Source organism: Prionailurus bengalensis, chromosome B1 (assembly GCF_016509475.1).
Source record: "Prionailurus bengalensis isolate Pbe53 chromosome B1, Fcat_Pben_1.1_paternal_pri, whole genome shotgun sequence".
Classification (NCBI taxonomy): Eukaryota; Metazoa; Chordata; class Mammalia; order Carnivora; family Felidae; genus Prionailurus; species Prionailurus bengalensis.
The window spans coordinates 46,605,622-46,623,104 of record NC_057344.1 but is presented as its reverse complement, the minus strand read 5'-3'; the positions used below and the strand labels follow the sequence as shown (position 1 = coordinate 46,623,104).

At 43.1% G+C, this 17,483-nt stretch overlaps 1 protein-coding gene across 9 annotated transcripts in view; it reads left to right on the top strand.

Moving 5' to 3' along the window:
- Positions 1-17,483, top strand: part of UNC5D (unc-5 netrin receptor D) — a 552,225-nt gene that overhangs the window by 500,055 nt on the left and 34,687 nt on the right. For all 9 annotated transcript variants that reach the window (XM_043564469.1, XM_043564514.1, XM_043564523.1 and 6 more), the window contains 2 exons: positions 11,865-12,033; positions 13,680-13,907. In XM_043564469.1, coding sequence (XP_043420404.1) covers positions 11,865-12,033; positions 13,680-13,907 — 397 coding nt within the window. The remainder of the gene's footprint in view (positions 1-11,864; positions 12,034-13,679; positions 13,908-17,483) is intronic.

Sequence of the window (17,483 nt, the reverse complement as noted above, 5' to 3'; positions counted from 1 at the left end):
GCACAGTGAAAATATGCCTTGTTTTGCCTGCACAGTTATTAATAACGCCCTTCTTCATCCTCAAAAGTATCTGAGTTTGGACAATAAATCGTAGTCACTCTACTTTTGAGTGTCCTTGTCTTTGTTGTGCACAAGAGATTGTGGAGGGGGGTGGTGGTGTTAATGTGAAAGAGATAAAGGTGTTGAAGATAATTCTCAGAATTCTGCCTCGGGAACTGATGATTAACTAGTCGAGAGAGATTTGCCAGCTGAAGGTCACCTGAGAGTTTGCGATAATAGTTGCACCAGGAGCCACTTTGGATTTCTTTCCAGGGAGTAAACACAGCCCTTTGACGTACAGGAATGGGGGTAGAAAGGAAATTAAAGAATAAATCAATGAAAGGCAAAAATACTATTTATAACCAAGAAAAAAGACAATTGCTGAACAGAGAAGTCCCATGTGGAGCTTTGGGCCAGACCATGTGGCAGCAAAATGTGACAATAGTGGGCATAGACTATGCCTGCCTGCTGCGTGCAGAGCACAGTCTTCTGCTTGCCTCTGTTTTCTTTGCCCCCCTGGCTGGGTAAGAATCCGCCAATCCTGGAGTCCACTGAGGTGAACTGATAACATGCATAACTTGTCAGGAAACTTGTGCAGACTCACTCATTGGCATCACCTGAGAGATAAAGACTGTTTTGAAAGGCGATGATGGAGGAGAGTGAGAACACAGGGGTTCCCAAGGCCGAAGTTCCCACCCCGCCATGCCATCTGCAGCCTGCATGGCTGTGAGCAAGTCATTTTCTTTCTCTGGGCCTCAATTTATCATCTAGAGGTCTTGCATATTATTAGCAGCATTCCAGGATTTTGGTGAGGACAATAAAGTGACATCATATATGAGAAGTCCCATGTGAAATATAAAGTGCCATACAGATGCTACATTTTGATATTTTCTTTCATATAGCCTTATTTTTTTTTAATATTTATTTATTTTGAGAGAGAGAGAGAGAGGGAGAGAGCGAATTCCCAGCAGGCTCCACAATGCCAGTGCAGAGTCTGACATGGGGCTCGATCCCCCCAAATGCAAGGTCATGACCTGAGCTGAAATCAAGAGTCAGACACCTAACTGAGCCACCCAGGCGCCCCTAACATTATTTTTTAAATTACATAGATACCAAGTTCTCTAGAATCCATGGCATTTGCTTTAGTCTGTCCCAGTGATGCTGGGCTCTTCTCTTTTGACTGCTACCACATTTCTAGACTCAGAAGAAAGATTAATTCGGTGAGACAAACATATTAACTGCTCACTTTAAAACCAGAGCCTTATGAAGATACAAAGGACTCTCTGCATCAATTCCTTTGAGTCTACCTCTCTCATCGTGACCTATGACTTCTACCTCAGAGGCATATGATATGGGTCCAACATTGGAATCCAGGGGGCTGGTGTTCATATTAGGAGATCAGTGACCAGTCAAGCTGGACAGGTGACTGATGCCACATTGAATGAGCTTCATCAGGCTTTTCTTGCTCGATAGTGATGGATAGAAGCAAACAAATTGTTTCTGTCACCATTTGTGTTCAATGCCTGGGCATAGACTGGAATCCTACCTGTCGCTTCAAGTGAGTTTTAGAAATTTTTATTAGAAGAATCAGAATGGCAAACATCTATCCCTTGAAGGGGATTTGGCAATAATGAACCCTCTATCAGGCAGAGGGAGTTGCTGAGGAGGGAAGGCTTTTTAAGTAACAAGAAAAGGTACTCCTGACCACTAGTGCAAGGGGGAGCAAATTGCAGCCATTTGGGAAACACATTAATTCTTTCAGGTTACCAGTGCCATGCAGTGTGATCAAAGGGGCAATTAATCAAATGGTGTCTTGAAGGGTTAATGCACCTTTAGCCAAAGACTGTGCTCTTGACTGCACTGAAATCACAGTGGCTTCCTCACAGAGTCATTTAGGTTAGAATATCATGCCATTGCCCCCAAAACGAGAGGATAGGAAGAGAAGAATTGAGACAGAGGGAAGAGGGAGGAGAATTCTCACGTTGTCATTTTATGATCTGCTTTTTTTTTTTTTTTGGAGAGAATTTCCCCCTACGATGCTCATTACCGTTCCTTCCACGTCATGCCCCCTTGGTCCACAAACAAATACACATAAATAAAAATTGCCATCGCTTTAATCAAAGTATATTTGAAGCCCCTGTGAGCTCACAATGTGAAGTGATTAGCACGGTCTAGAGGAGTCTTTAATTAAAGATGCCATTGACAAGATAACAATGGTTTGTGAATGTTGTTAATAGATCTGAATGGAAGGTGGACCCTAATTCAATAAGAGGAAAGTCATCGGTTCATGAGTTTGATTGCGCATTGTAAAGGAACACCACATACTGTAATTATTTTTATTTGTATGTGTCATCATCTCTTTTATTGCCCATGCTGGAAGTAGAAATAACCTGTCCTATTAAGATATTTAATATATATCATCCTTTCCACTTCACTTAGTTATAGCCTCATAAAAATGCTGGGAGAACACACCAGCCCACACTGAGGCTGCCCTCTGTGCTTTCTAAGACAATCCACACACCCTTTAAAAAATCTGAATGATGAACCTCCTAAGTCCCTCAGTTCTAATCTCTGAGACAAACCAGTAGTAACTTCCTAGGACTCCATAAAGCTGTAGGCAGACATGGAGTCTCATTCCGGAAATAAGGACGGGCATGCTGGTGGCTGACACAGTGGAGATAACCCAAAGGTCAACTGATACCTTGGTCCAGTGGTGTGGTGTCTTGGAGACCACAGGGGACCAGGAAGCAGAAGCAGAGAGATCCCTAGGTTCTGACTTTAAAGTGAACAAGCTACGAAAAGCCAGGTGGTAGACCGAAGAATGCTCCCCTCACCCACCCAAAGATGTCCACGTTCTAATCCCTGGAGCCTGTGAATGTTATCCTACATGGTAAAAGGGACTTTATGGGTGTGATTAAGGTTAAGGACCTTGAAAAGCAGAAATTACCGTGCAGGTGGGCTCATGGAAGGGTCCTTATAAGAGGCAGGCGGGAGGGGCGCCTGGGTGGCTCAGTCAGTTGAGCTTCCGACTTCAGCCCAGGTCATGGTCTCACGGTCTGTGAGTTCGAGCCCCGCATTGGGCTCTGTGCTGACAGCTCAGAACCTGGAGCCTGCTTCGGATTCTGTGTCTCCCTCTCTCTCTGCCCCTCCCCTGCTCATGCTCTGTCTCAAAAATAAATAAAAACATTAAAAAAAATTAAGAGGAAAGCAGGAGTATCAGAGACAGGTAAGAAACATGTAGTGGCAGGTGGAACAGGGGTCTCCAGCTAAAAAATGTGAGTGGCCTCTAGAAGCTGGAAGAGGCAAGGAAATGGATTCCTCTCTAGCACCCCAAAAAGGAACACAACCTCTCTGACACCTTCACTTGAGCTCAGTGAGCTTCCGACCTGCAGAACTGTATGATAAAACATCTGTGTTGTTTTAAGCAAGTCTGTGGTATAGCAACAATGAAAACTACCACAAGCTTCTGTTGCAACCAGTGTACCTCAGTGCCCTGCTTTCCTAAGGCTCAGTCCCTACAAATATCCCCTCCTAACTCTCATGCCAATGTTTTACCTTAGAAATGCCAGGTTTGGGGGAATGTGTCCCGAGGAACATCTGTTCCTTCGACTGCCTGCCTCTGCACATAACCCTCAACCACCACCACTAACAGGAAGGGAGATTCTAGTCCCCCGCTCTATCTCAAGTGAGGTATGACTTTGGCCATGTCACTCCATCCCATGTTATGCCCTGTGTTTCCTCATCTGCACAATGATGGTATGGGGGCTGACAACTTGTAGGTCCTTTCCCAGCCTCAAATAAAATGATCCTAGAAATAGGACTCAGGGTTTGGTCCAGAGGAGTCTGGTTCCCCCATTCAAAATGTAAATGAACTGGGGGCACCTGGGTGGCTCAGTTGGTTAAGCGTCTGACTTCGCCTCAGGTCATGATCTCGTGGTTTGTGAGTTCGAGCCCCACGTCGGGCTCTGTGCTGACAGCTCAGAGCCTGGAGCCTGCTTTGGATTCTGTGCCTCCTTCTCTCTCTGCCCCTCCCCGACTCATGCTCTCTCTCAATAAACATTAAAAATGTTTTTTTTTAACAATAAGTGTAAATGAACAGAAAAGTAGGTATAAAACTATCCTAGCCGTGTGCTGCATAGACCCACACACCCCTGTTGCCTGTCACTGTAAAGTGTCTCAATGAGCTGTCATTCCACTTTTCCTGGTAAACAAGCTGAACACAAGCCCGACACTGCATGAAAGATGAGGCTTAAATTGTATCTAGGAACTGGTGGTTTATGGGTGATTTGTGATTCCTTTAGTATATTAATTGGTAAACACCTATGCACGTGTGGGTAAACTAGAGCCGTTTAACATATGCAAACACTTTAATCTCTCAGTGTGGTTTTGCTCACATTGCAGCAAACTCAGATACGCACTCTGGTGCCAATTGTAATTCCCCTCCTACCCCATCCCCCCTCATGCCATCTCCCCTCCTGTGATCCTATTTCAGATAATGTCGTGTGGGTGACCCAGATCTTTAAACCCTTACCTGGTTGAGCCTTATGCTTCTATCCTCAGCGAATTGTGTTTGTCGCTTGTTGTAATCCACTGTTCTGACTGCTCCTTTCCCCACCCCAACTAATGGAATATAATGACTTGATGAGCTATAGCATTATTTTCATTTATTTATTTATTTTAATGTTTATTTTTGAGAGAGAGAATGCGAGTGGGTTAGGGGCAGAGAAAAAGACACACAGAAGCAGAAGCAGGCTCTGAGCTGTCAGCACAGAGCCCGACGTAGGGCTTAAACCCATGAGCTGTGAGATCATGACCTGAGCCGAAGTCGGATGCTCAACTGACTGAGCCACCCAGGCACCCCGATAGCATTATTTTCAGTCACTGCTAATCAACCCTCCCAACCCAACATCCTTGCTTATCAATCCACAGGCTGTTTAGAGACAGGAGGTAGGACAGTCCCCGTGTGGTTGTCTTTTCCAACACCATAGTATCATCCAAGGCCTTAAGATTGAGTATTTAACCTTGACCAGCCTCCAACTTGCATTTCAGAAACCTTCCCTCTCTATATTTGACAGCTGCCAAGCCCCCACTGTGTGAGGTGTAGCTCTGGCTATTTTCTCAAGATCTACACAACTTTTCTCAAACGTTCATGCCAGGGCTGCCTTGCATGTGAGGAAGAAAGGAAAAAGCATTGGTTCCTGGGCCCTGTCCCAGAAATATGGAATTGAACTCTTAATTGCTGGTGTCCACAAGTATAATTTTAAATAGCTTCCCAAAGATTTATGGACCACTTTATAGTTTCAGGACCATTTAAACACCTTCAAGGAATCTACTGTGATAAAGAGAATATTTTGCTTAACTTCTCTCTTTTTCCCCTGTTCTGCTCCTCACCCCCTATTCTCCCTTTCCAAAAGTCTTTTCTTAAATGGCAGTTATGGAAAAAAAATCCTCAGGTGACCTGGCTGGGGTTGAGTGATGAGCCACGCTGGCTTTCAGGGGCCCATTTCTGTAGGAGGTTCTATGATGTTATTTTCCTGGGGCTCATCTGAAAGGTCTGGTCAGAGCTGGAGAATAAGACAGGTGTCTAATTCAAAACAACAGAAATAAGAAACCCAAACCCTGTGATTTTCATCCACAACAATGTTAACATTCAGGTTAATATAGGAGGATTTTAAATTTTTTTTTTTCAACGTTTAGTTTTTATTTTTGGGACAGAGAGAGGCAGAGCATGAATGGGGGAGGGGCAGAGAGAGAGGGAGACACAGAATCGGAAACAGGCTCCAGGCTCTGAGCCATCAGCCCAGAGCATGACGCGGGGCTTGAACTCCTGGACCGCAAGATCGTGACCTGGCTGAAGTCGGACGCTTAACTGACTGCGCCACCCAGGCGCCCCAACATAGGAGGATTTTAATGAAAAGAGAGAATAATAGTTAACAGTGTGTACCTTCTTGGGTAGGAAACTTAGGAAGCGGGAGCTACATTGTTTTCTGAGCTCTAATTTTAAGACTAAGTACAGCTTCCATCTATCTGCCCTTTATGTCTATTCCATTAAAATATGATTTAATTATGTATCGACCCAGGGTCTGGCATAGTAAAACTATCATTACTCTCCTGCCTGCATTTCTGAGTGATACTCTGGGTAAAGGTGATCAAACCTACATTAATCTATAATATAGACCATAAGGAGGAAAGGTGGGAACTGTAATTACCAAGCACAGCATGGCAGACAACAACAACAATGAAAATCTCATCTCGAAATCTGGAGCTGGTTGTTTCCCTTGAAGAGAGTGACGCATTCCCAGCCCAGAATCGGGTCAAGTAATGTTGAGAGCAAAAGCAAAATGTGCACAGATCCACCTCCAGACCTGTAGTGGTTAGCAGCTGCCACCTCGGAGCTGCCCTTGTTCAGCGTGACCTTCGTGGCCAGTGGTGTGCAGGTGGGCGCTGCCGAATGACAGTCACTACGTGGCTGGCTGGTGTGGCCAGCATGGCCAAGCTTGGACCAGCTTTGCACTGCCAGCAGCAGCACCCCTCACCCTCCAGCACATGTTTATGCAGAAGTCAGTGACCCCGCTGATTTCATTATAAGAAGTCTAGAAAAATTTTCCCTGGGCCCCTATCTCCATTCATTCATTCAAAAAAAAAAAAAAAAAAAAAACTACTTTTGACACAACTTCAAACTTAAAGAAAGGTTGCAAGAATAATACCACTTCCAACCATCCCATACCCATATTCACCAGTGTTGACATCTTACCAGTTGGCTGTATTCTGCTCTCTTCTCTCCATGTGTACTTGTGTGCATATATGCACAAAATACATATCTACAAACACACAAGTATATGTATGTATTCTTGTAACCGTTATGAACAAGATGTCCTTTGATCCCTGGGTACTTAATTGTATGTATCCGAAAAAGGAATTATCTTGCATAACCGCAGCACAATTTTCAAAATCAGGAAGTTAACAGTGAGACAATTCTATGATCTATCCCACCAACCTTACTCAGATTTCGCCTGTTATCTGAATAACGTCCTTTATATCTACCGTCATGTGCCTTTTAGTCTCCTGTAATGTGGAGCAGTTCCTAAGTCTGTCTCTGTTTTATGACATGGACAGTTTTAATTTAAGAGTGCAGATCAGCTCTTTTGTACAATGTCCCTCAATTGGGGCTTGTCTGATTCATAGTTTCCTGTGGCTAGACTCTGATTATGTGTTATTGGCAGGAATGTTAAAGACGGATGCTAAGTTCTTTTCACTGTGTCATATCGGGAGTGATATTCTCTGTCCGTCCATCCCTTCGCTGCCAATGTTGACTTTGATAACTTTGGGTAGGTGCTGTCCATCAAGGTTTTGCGCCGTAAAGTAGTATTTTACCCTTTGTGATTAGTAAGTACTAATAAGTACTCAGTACTAAGTACGTACTTACTAGGTAAGTACTAAGTGGGAAGATACTTTCAAACCCTATGAAGAGTTCTTTATTACTTTCCAAGTGTTCACCAAGTAGATTAACATCCATTCATAATTCTTGACTGAGTCAAGTATTAATGTGGTTGGTTACCAAATGACTTCCAACATTTATTAGCTGGCTTTCTGTTGCATAGGACAGTTTTCCCTCATTCATTCATATCCATAGATCTCATGAGTTACGTTATTCAATGGGTTACAATCCTATACTACCATTATTTACTTTAATACTCAAAATGTTCCAATTTGGGGCCAGTAGGAACCACTTCAACCTGGCTCCTCCATTCTTCTCAAGAAATATTTCTGAGTGCTTACAAGTGGCATTATAGACCATGATGAAAGGGAAAAAAAAATACCTGGCCTCATAGAGCTTACATTCTTGTTTGCAGGAGACAAAAATAAATAAATATGCAAACAGTATATTGCACTAGAGGACAGTACGTGTTGTGGAGACAAGACCAGCTTTGGTGTTGGGAAAGGTCAAGGAATGCCTCGCTAGAAGGCATCATTTGAACAAAGACCTGAAGGGCATGAGGGAGCTGGTCATGTGGCTGGAGGAAAATTTCCAGACAGCACCCAGCACTCCAGAACAGCAGAACAGCTGTGATTCCTGGAGGTGGGAACATGGTGGCATTTTCAGTGGGATCCTGCTGGTTGCCGAGTTGAGGACTGACTGTGGGAGGTAAGGGTGGATGCATTGCCAATGTGCCTTAAATTCCCTTAAATAGCGCACATCTCTAAGGCCGCAAAATTTTTGTTAAAGCGTATCTCGTTATAATGACAATTTATCGACTTACTTAGCCATCTTCAAAAGCACAGTGCCTGTGAAAATAAGACTCTTAAGGAGGAAGGAAAGGTGGGCATTCAGCGTTGGAGAAGCAGAAAATCTCCACCCGCTGAGCACATATTAGGTGATTTTTAGTTTTATTATTATTTTTTTTTAACTCTCAACAATCTTAGAGTCCATGTTAGTTTGCACGTAAGGGAAGTGAGGCTCAGAAAGACCTGGCTTTCTCTTCTGCCACGAGGGATGTGGTCTCCAGCACAATGCTGTGAAGAGCACAGGGAGGACACAAGTGGGACCTTAGCATGTTCTTTTATTCACTTTTCTAATGTTCTCTGCAACAACTCTTCTCATGGTTTCCCTTCCTGGAACTGAAAAAAAAGTCGCAATGTGAGTATGTCTTACCAGATTACTGGGCAAAATGCTCTTGTGGCCATTGGAAGCACCCTTTCCCGCCATGGGTATTTGTGGTTGGGGGCATCATCTCTGCAAAGCTGGCAGAGTTTTCCCCAGAACCCTCAGCTGCACTGTGTAAGCAGAAATTTGAATTCAACAGCCTTGTTTCCATACACTTGCCCAACAAGCCACCTGGCTACATAGTACTAGCTCTTAAATTATTGATCTTTTTATATCTGTAAGTGTTCATAAATATGCATGGCATATGGTAGGATGGATGGATGGATGAGTGGGTAGGCGGGTGGATGGATGGATGCATGGGTGGGTGGATGTGTGGGTGGATATGTGCGTGGGTGGGTGGGCGGATGGATGGGTGGGTCAAACACAAGGAAAAAGACAAGTAGCAAAAGTCGAACAGAACCAGACTTTCCCATGTACACTAGAGCGTGTGATGCACCACGGTGATTCATATGATGGCTTTGAAGTCACTGCTGTTATTCACAGTTATCATTAGCTCACAGCAATTTTAGAAACCTGTGTTGCCTTTTTTTTTCTTTTTTTTTCTTTTTTTTTTTTTGCTTAGCAAGAGCATGGACACTTCCTTGTCATAGGTACTATGGGAAAACTGAAATGCCATCCATACTGTCCTTATGAATCTTTATTTTGCTCAGACCCAGTTAAAGGCTTCTCTCCCCAGACTTCTGTCCTCAAATGTCCTAAGTCTGTATCCATGACTACACTTGGACTCCATCCCCCCTCCCCCCATCTTTACTTGGGATGTCACAAGAGCCAGCAATTGGACCAGAAATCTGCTGGTGGTTACAGGGAAGGGAAGTGCATCTGGTCACAGAGGGCAGGAGCCCACGTGGAGTCAGAAATTTTGGGTGTATTTTGCAGCTTCCACCACTTTGAAGACTTCTCTGTGACTTTATGCTGTGAACACCTGCCTCCACAGGTGTGTGAAGAGCTTTAATTAATATTGGTAAATCTCCCTGATTGCCATAGATAGAAGATGGCAGAAAGGGATAAATGATTATTAATCTTGGGGAAGAAAAACGGTGAGATTTAAGTTTTGCTCCTTCCCCAGAGACCTACACCCACAGACACTGTTTTCATGGTAGGAGGATTAGATATAAATCTTGATTTACTTCCTTTGCACTTGTGGAAATGCCCAGTGCCTGTTTAATGCAAAGCTCCTGTTCCCTGCTCTGCCGAAGACTCGCGGTGCTCTGCCTCTGATTCCTAATGCTGTTTAAGTTGTTACAGAGAGGAGCCTTGCTATTCACGAGTGTGAGAGTTCATCTAATTAGCTGATTTCAGTTCATTTGGCATTAAATAATTCCCCAAATTCCCATATGTTTGAACAATATGTTCAACAAGGGGGATGATTCTCTGAAAGCAATTAAATCGTTCTTTTAGGAGAGCTTGTCATCGGTCACTCATAAGCATCCCTGCCTTTCTTGCCTGTGATGAATGCAAACAGCAATTACACGGAAAGCGCTTAACCTTCTCTAATGGCCGCTGGCAGGCATCCACATGCAGGCTGCTGCTTCTGGCGGCTTGTAGCTCGCGTTGGAATTTTACATTCCCCCCCCCCCTCCCCGAACCTCAAGTATATCGTTCTAGGCTGTTCAGAGAGCGTTTGTTCTTGCTAATACACTACTTTCCAACCCCGCCCGCCTTGCTTGCCTGCTCTGCTTAAAGGTGAATGCAGACATAGTTTCAGTGCACCTGTACCCCTGGTTGTACAGGAGGAACTGTCCACTTTGGACTACGGTTGCCTAGGTGGAAGACTGAATGTTTTAAGTCTGTCTTCAGGGCTTCCTGGAGAAGGAAGGGGATAGTGTATTCACATTCAGGTCTGTTTTAGATAGAAGATGCTCCCACCCACTTATTCACCTGGACTTCTTTTGCAGAGCACATTAGGAATCGTAAGCTATAGGATGGCCGTTCCTATCTTGAGAGAGAACAAGCCGTGTCAACTAAAGCAATTCAGAAATTAATAACATGTTAGATATACTCCTAGAAAAACTGTGTGTTTATACAAGATCGTGGAAAAGGGGGTATCTTTTAGTGCTAAATTCCATCTTCTATCTTGCTCAAGGGGTTGCTTTTTTGATGAGGGATGACATATTTAAATGCCCTTCCTAAGTCGGGTAAGAGAAAATTTCAGTAATAAATAACACCAATCCTAGCTCTCATGTAGCATTGTCCATCTGAGAGTCTTAAATTGCTTTGTTGTCTATATTCTGTAACACTGTATTCTTACAAGTGAAAAATACAGCCCTCTCCCCAGTAAAAAAAAAAAAAAAGCTTGTTCAAAAACACATAAGCAGTTGGGGGAAGAATGAGCAGACTTTGGGGGTTCTTTGCATCATTTGGGGGCAGAGATTAAAACCAAAAGACAGGAAAATGAAAGAAACATTCAATGAGGTGATATCATTTCCCTTTAGTTAAATTTCCCTTTCTTTTACTTGTTTCATGACTATTCCCACTGTCAATAATTCACAGTCCAGAAAAATCTGAACACTAGGTTTAGATGGAATGACTTTGACTTTAGAACTAAAATAGGAAAGAATTGAAAGATATACATTTATCTATTTGGTGGCGCACATTTATAACTGTCTCCTGCACGATCACTCTATAACCTGTGTGTTTATGCATTGGCAGAAAACAAAGGTTTTCGAAAGCAGAAGTGACACACTCAATCTGGGTATAGTTGACGCATTGCTTTGTTCCCTAATAAGTTGTTTTATCACTTACTAGCATTAAAAATATTTGTAGATTGTGTTGTTGGGAGAAAGGGATCAGTCGTTCCTATAAAGCTCTCGGCTTCAGTCGTTGACAACGTCATCAACAAGAATAAGAATTCAGCAGCCGGCATGTGGCATACCAACCAGGTGTTTGCTGTATTCTATTCTGCCTGTATTTCTGAAGAAGCACTTCTCATTTCGTCACAACCTAGATTTGAAACCTAAGCTAAACTCGGTCCATGTGCTTGAGTGGTTCAGAATAAATGGCTGTTGCCCAGACCAGCCATGTGCATGTAAGGTGCCATCCAGGAGAGAATCCTGGGAAACAGTTTTGCTCAACCTGAAGAAAACCCCAGTCTGTAACTAACTTCTCATTGAAACGTACCCCCTTCTTTACATGCTTCTTGTATCCTTTCCCAACCATCAAGCCTCCAGTCGGATGGATCTGAGGTGCTTCTGAGTCCTGAAGTCACCTGTGGCCCCCCAGACATGACCGTCACCACACCCTTTGCATTGACCATACCACACTGTGCGGACGTCAGTTCTGAGCACTGGAACATCCATTTAAAGAAGAGGACGCAGCAGGGCAAGTGGGAGGTGAGACCCTATTCTTCCTTTATAAAAAATGGGATTTGGTTTTCACCTATGGGATAGATTTAACCTTATGTTCTCTTAACACGAGTCTGCTGTGAAATCTGTAAGCATTTTCTTGTTTTTTCAAAGGGTTGATGGTGTGTGTTTTACAACATCCTCAAGGTACTGGGTAGTGTTTTTCCATGATAATGGAAAAGAGGAGGAAGGGAGGATCTGGGGCTTTTCTGTTTGGTTTTAGAATACATCACTCGTATGTATTTACTCACACAGGCATGTTACCTTTATGTGCCCATCCATGGTCCATAAAACCGTTACTCCTGTCCTTCCTCCCAGACCATGTCCCTGTCTGAATTGACTTTCCCTGTCATCTCTGTGGAGACAGAGAGGAGGCTCAGGGCACACAGGTGGTGTTCATAAAAGAAACTTCTGACTTTACCATCATTATAACATGTTGAAATGTTCAGCAACACAGTAGTTGGCTAACTGTATTTTGATGCATTAATGAATGCACCGAAAATTATTGAACGTCTGTCTCCCTGTGGATATGAGTACATTTGAAAGAGATGCAGCACAAGGAGAGAACAGAAGAGAGGGGCAAGAAAACGAGAAAGCATGTGAGGAAGGTAACAACAAGAGACGGACACAACAGAGATTGCAGTGGAATTGCTATTTTTATGTGAAACCTTTGATTTATTTGATAGGGATTCCTTTTCTGTCTGTCTGAAGTCAGTTTGCATGAAAGCAGGTGAATTATCTTGCTGGAACACAGTGACCTGCTCCCGCTAGCCTTGGGATCTTACCTCCCAGGAGGTGCTCCCAGCAAAAGGAGTAAAAGGAAAATCTTGTTTCTTTAGGAGAAGAAAATTCCCAGTTGCTGCAAATGGATTACATTTACCCTGCCCAGCTATCTCTGAACTGGCCTGTACTCTTTGCTGAAAATGCATTCTGCTATTTATTCGGTCCTGGTACAGCCAGGGGCACATTTCCCGGGCATGATAGCCCATGGGCTATTTATTCCATGGGCTTCATAAAGGGGCCAGATTTTGCTCTTTTTTCCATTATGTTTTGCTTTGCCTTGATTTTTACCATTTCAGTTTTTCTGTTGAGCACTTCCTCACAAGCTTTTCATCCAGATGGTGTTATATTTATGCTCTCCCCAACCAGTCACACACACCAAAGTTCTTATCAAGGACGGGGAAGTATTCTAGCCCATCTTATTGAAACCGTTTATTTAATGGTCCCTCACGAATGAATCTGGTAGAAAGAGGATAAAATATTTGAGAGAAAAGAAGTATTACCTTCACGATATTGGAAGAGATCTTCAGAAATAGACCTTTTTCAAAACAAAGTTTGCTTTCAACTGTTACAGATTTTCATAAATTGGGCACTGAACAAATAACTGAAAAAAGGAGAACTTTGGAAATGAAGTTTGTTGTAACCTATAGAATTTCAATTAACTTAATATAACTCACGTAAGTTCCCTACATGAGCAGTTACAGTGTATTTTGATAGAAAAAGAGCATTCAACATCAAGAAAAACAGGACAGTAAAAATATTCTTTAAAAAAATCATGTATGTCCATGCAAAGTCATTGTTAAATCACATATTCTTTCCAAGCTGAGAGAATTTAAAACACCTTTTCCCAACAGGAGGTGATGTCAGTGGAGGATGAATCCACATCCTGTTACTGCCTTTTGGACCCCTTTGCATGTCATGTGCTCCTGGACAGCTTTGGGACCTACGCCCTCACCGGAGAACCAATCACAGACTGTGCCGTGAAGCAACTCAAGGTGGCGGTTTTTGGCTGCATGTCCTGTAACTCTTTGGATTACAACTTGAGAGTCTACTGTGTGGACAATACCCCTTGGGCATTTCAGGTCAGCCTTTTCTCTAGAATTTTTTTAATTTTTTTTAATGTCTATTCATTTTTGAGAGACAGAGAGAAAGAGACAGAGCATGAGCGGGGAAGGGGCAAAGAGAGAGAGAGAGAGACAGAATCCGAAGCAGGCTCCGGGCTCTGAGCTGTCAGCACAGAGCCTGATGTGGGGCTTGAACTCAGGAACTGAGATATCATGACTCGAGCAGAAGTCAGTCACTCAACTGACTGAGTCACCCAGGCGCCCCTAGAATTCTTCTTTTGGTGTCATGAAAGCCTGAGGTCTCCCAAAGATCGGTATCAATAGAGAATTCTGTTGCTGAGGGTCTGCAAAATGAAGCCACCTCACTGGCTTGGTGGGGATACCCATCTTGAAGCAAGAGTTGTGTTACTATACATCTAACAATGCTGAGTTCCAAGGACATGAGGTAGCTGGCACTCAAGAAGAGACAAGGGTTAAATAAACACGTATAGAGAACATCATGTGCTGAATGATAAACTGACTACAGGAGTAATCAGAATTCAGAAAACAGAGACTCCAGGGTACGTGGGTGGCTCAGTCAGTTAAGCGTCTGACTTGGGCTCAGGTCATGATCTCATGGTGTGTGAATGTGTGCCCTGCATTGGGTTCTGTGCTGACAGCTCAGGGCCTGGAGTCTGCTTCTGATCCTGTGTCTCCTTCTCTCTCTGCCCCTCCCTGACTCGTGCTCCCACTATCTCTCCATCTCAAAAATAAATAAATATGTTTAAAAAAAGAACAGAAAAGAAAACAGAGACCCCATTGCAGTAGAGATATTGGAGAACAGTCTCTGAGAGCCCTTAGTCAACCTTCATGAATGGGTGTGACTTAGTAGCAAAAGAGAAAGGGCCACCATGTCAAGAAAGTAGAATGGCATGAGCCCCAGGAACAGTAAGAGTTATTTGACGTGCAGAAGGCAGTGAGAAAATCGCTTAAACCACCTAAAATTTGTAGTTAGGGAACAACAATTATAAATCATACCTATCAGCAGGCAGTCATATTATATCCTGAATACACAATCTATTAATAATTAGGGCTACTAGGGCAGAGATAGTTCAAGGTTCCTTTCCATTTTGGGTACTTTCAACCACGTAAAATTCATTTTAAATTAGCTACTCGCGAAGAGTGCAAGGTTATTAATAGCAAGGATAATGCAGGAGTGACTATGTAAGCTTTGCCCATATATAAATAGCCTAGCTCTCCTGACACACCTCATCCCAGATCCCTGCTATTCCAGTCCTGGATCATTAAGTCCATTATGCAGAGCATTTCCTCAGTAACTAGCTTTTAAGACACTGAACTGGAAAACTCATGTTTACCAATAGAAGAGCTACAACGACCTGAATCCTGAGCATAAGCCAGTAAAGGTGACGCAGTGCCACCTGTGTTCCTGAACCTTCCCTGACTATCTCTTAAGTAGCACAGGGCATTTTTGAAAGGCACACTTAGAGGCTCCTGGGTGGCTTAGTCAGTTAGCATCTGACTTCAGCCCAGGTCATGATCTTGCATTTTGTGAGTTCAAGCCCTACATCAGGCTCTGTGCTGACAGCTCAGAGCCTGGAGCCTGCTTCTGATTCTGTGTCTCCCTTTCTCTCTGCCCCTCCCCTGCTTGTGCGCTCTCGCTTGCTCGCTCTCTCAAAAATAAACATTAAAAAAATTTGTTTTAAAAAGGCACACTTAATATATGGCTGCATAAAAGGGCCTTTTATCAGAGGGATGCCATTTTTTAGAGGAAAGAACTTCAGTGTAAGTAGTTAAATCTCATCGTATGATAGCTATTTGATAATCTTCATCTTCTCTTGCCACCCCTAATAAGAACATTTTTCGAAAATAAAATACTTAACAGATGTTTGGCAATCAAAAACAAAGAGTGAGGGGCACCTGGGTGGCTCCGTTGGTTAAGTATCTGACACTTGGTTTCAGCTCAGGTCATGATCTCCCAGTTCATCAGTTCGAGCTTCACACTGGGGTCTGTGCTGATAGCTTGGAACCTGCTCAGGATTCTCTCTTTCCTTCTCTCTCTGCTCCTCCCTTTCTCTCTCTCTCTCTCTCTCTCTCTCTCTCTCTCTCTCTCGCTCAAAATAAATAAATACATAAAGAAACATTAACAATTAAAAAGAAAAAAAAGAATGTGGGGCACCTGGATGGCTCAGTCAGTTAAGCATCCGACTCTTGATTTTGCCTCAGTTCATGATCTCATGGTTCGTGAGATTGAGCCCCATGTCAGCCTCGGAGCTGGGAGTGGAGCCTGCTTGAGATTCACCCTCTTTCTGCCCCTCCCCTGCTCACACCCTCTCCATCAAAACACAAAACAAAACAAAGAATGAACTGAGACCCTTGCTACCACTGAATAGTTGTAAAATGCATCATGACCCAAGTTTGATGTTTAGTAATTCAGCTGGATTTTGAAGGCTGAGTAAACTAAAGGGAACGTGGGGTGCCTTGGAGCATTTCCAGCCCCCAGGCTCATAGGGGTAACCTACTGCCAACCAGTGTGCCCGTGAGGACCCATTCATCACATCGGCCTTGGAAGTCAGCCCTCATAACCAGTTTGGTCTCGCTTTGAATAATGCTCATGTATATTATATACCAGTGAGTTAGACATTTGCCTAAAGAAAAAAACTAAGTGACTTTCAGATCGTCTATTTTCATTCCTGGTGACTGCTACCAGATTCTACAACAGCTCAACTGTTCACAGATGACTGTGAACTTCAGTGGAAGTCACGAAAATGAGGCCCTAAACACAGCTTTTCAAACCACTATCCTTTCCTATGGGTAATATACAACTTCTTCATCAGTGCTGGGGAAAATGGCGTTCTGCGTCTAAATTGAATCCAAATATCTTTATGTCATCACTTAGGGATACTTTTTAAAGCACGTTAATTTTGCTTTAGAGAGATGTTTTCCAGTAGAAATTCTTTTGACCCCATTTGTCATCATCTATTTACCTCCAGTGATTCTCTTTTCTATTATGTCAAATAAAGCTGATTTTAAAGTTGGCTTTGGTTGTACTTGTTATTGACAGGATGTATGTGACAGCTGTCATGAGCAGCAAAGGCCATGCTTCCCCCTGGGGTTGTGAGAGAGTGTCAGCCTTGGTTGAGTAACTCTTCTGGCCCACAGAAAGATTAAAACGTAACTTGTAGCTTTTTGGAACACAGTCATTTACTCTGCAGCCTTAGTGTCTGGGTTTTCTGTTTCTGAAAGCATCTGGCTTTCTGGATTCTTCCCTTACCAGGTAAACATGTTCAAGACCTTCTACACAGGTTCATTTAAAGCACCTTAATATCCCAGATCATCTGTGTCACATTTTTCATGGCATCATCTGTGGCATTTAATTGGAGGAGAAAATTCTATAGTTACTAAGCCATTAAAACCATTCCATTTTAGGAAAGCCTTAGCAACAGTTTACTTTTTGAACCTCTAGCAGACTTCACACGTTGATATTAGTTCCCCCAACTTATGTGGCGTGAGCTGAATATACTAGATACAGTGATGATTCATGGTCTGTAACTCTGATGGAACCCTGACTTCTTAATCAAAAGTAATGTCATTTTT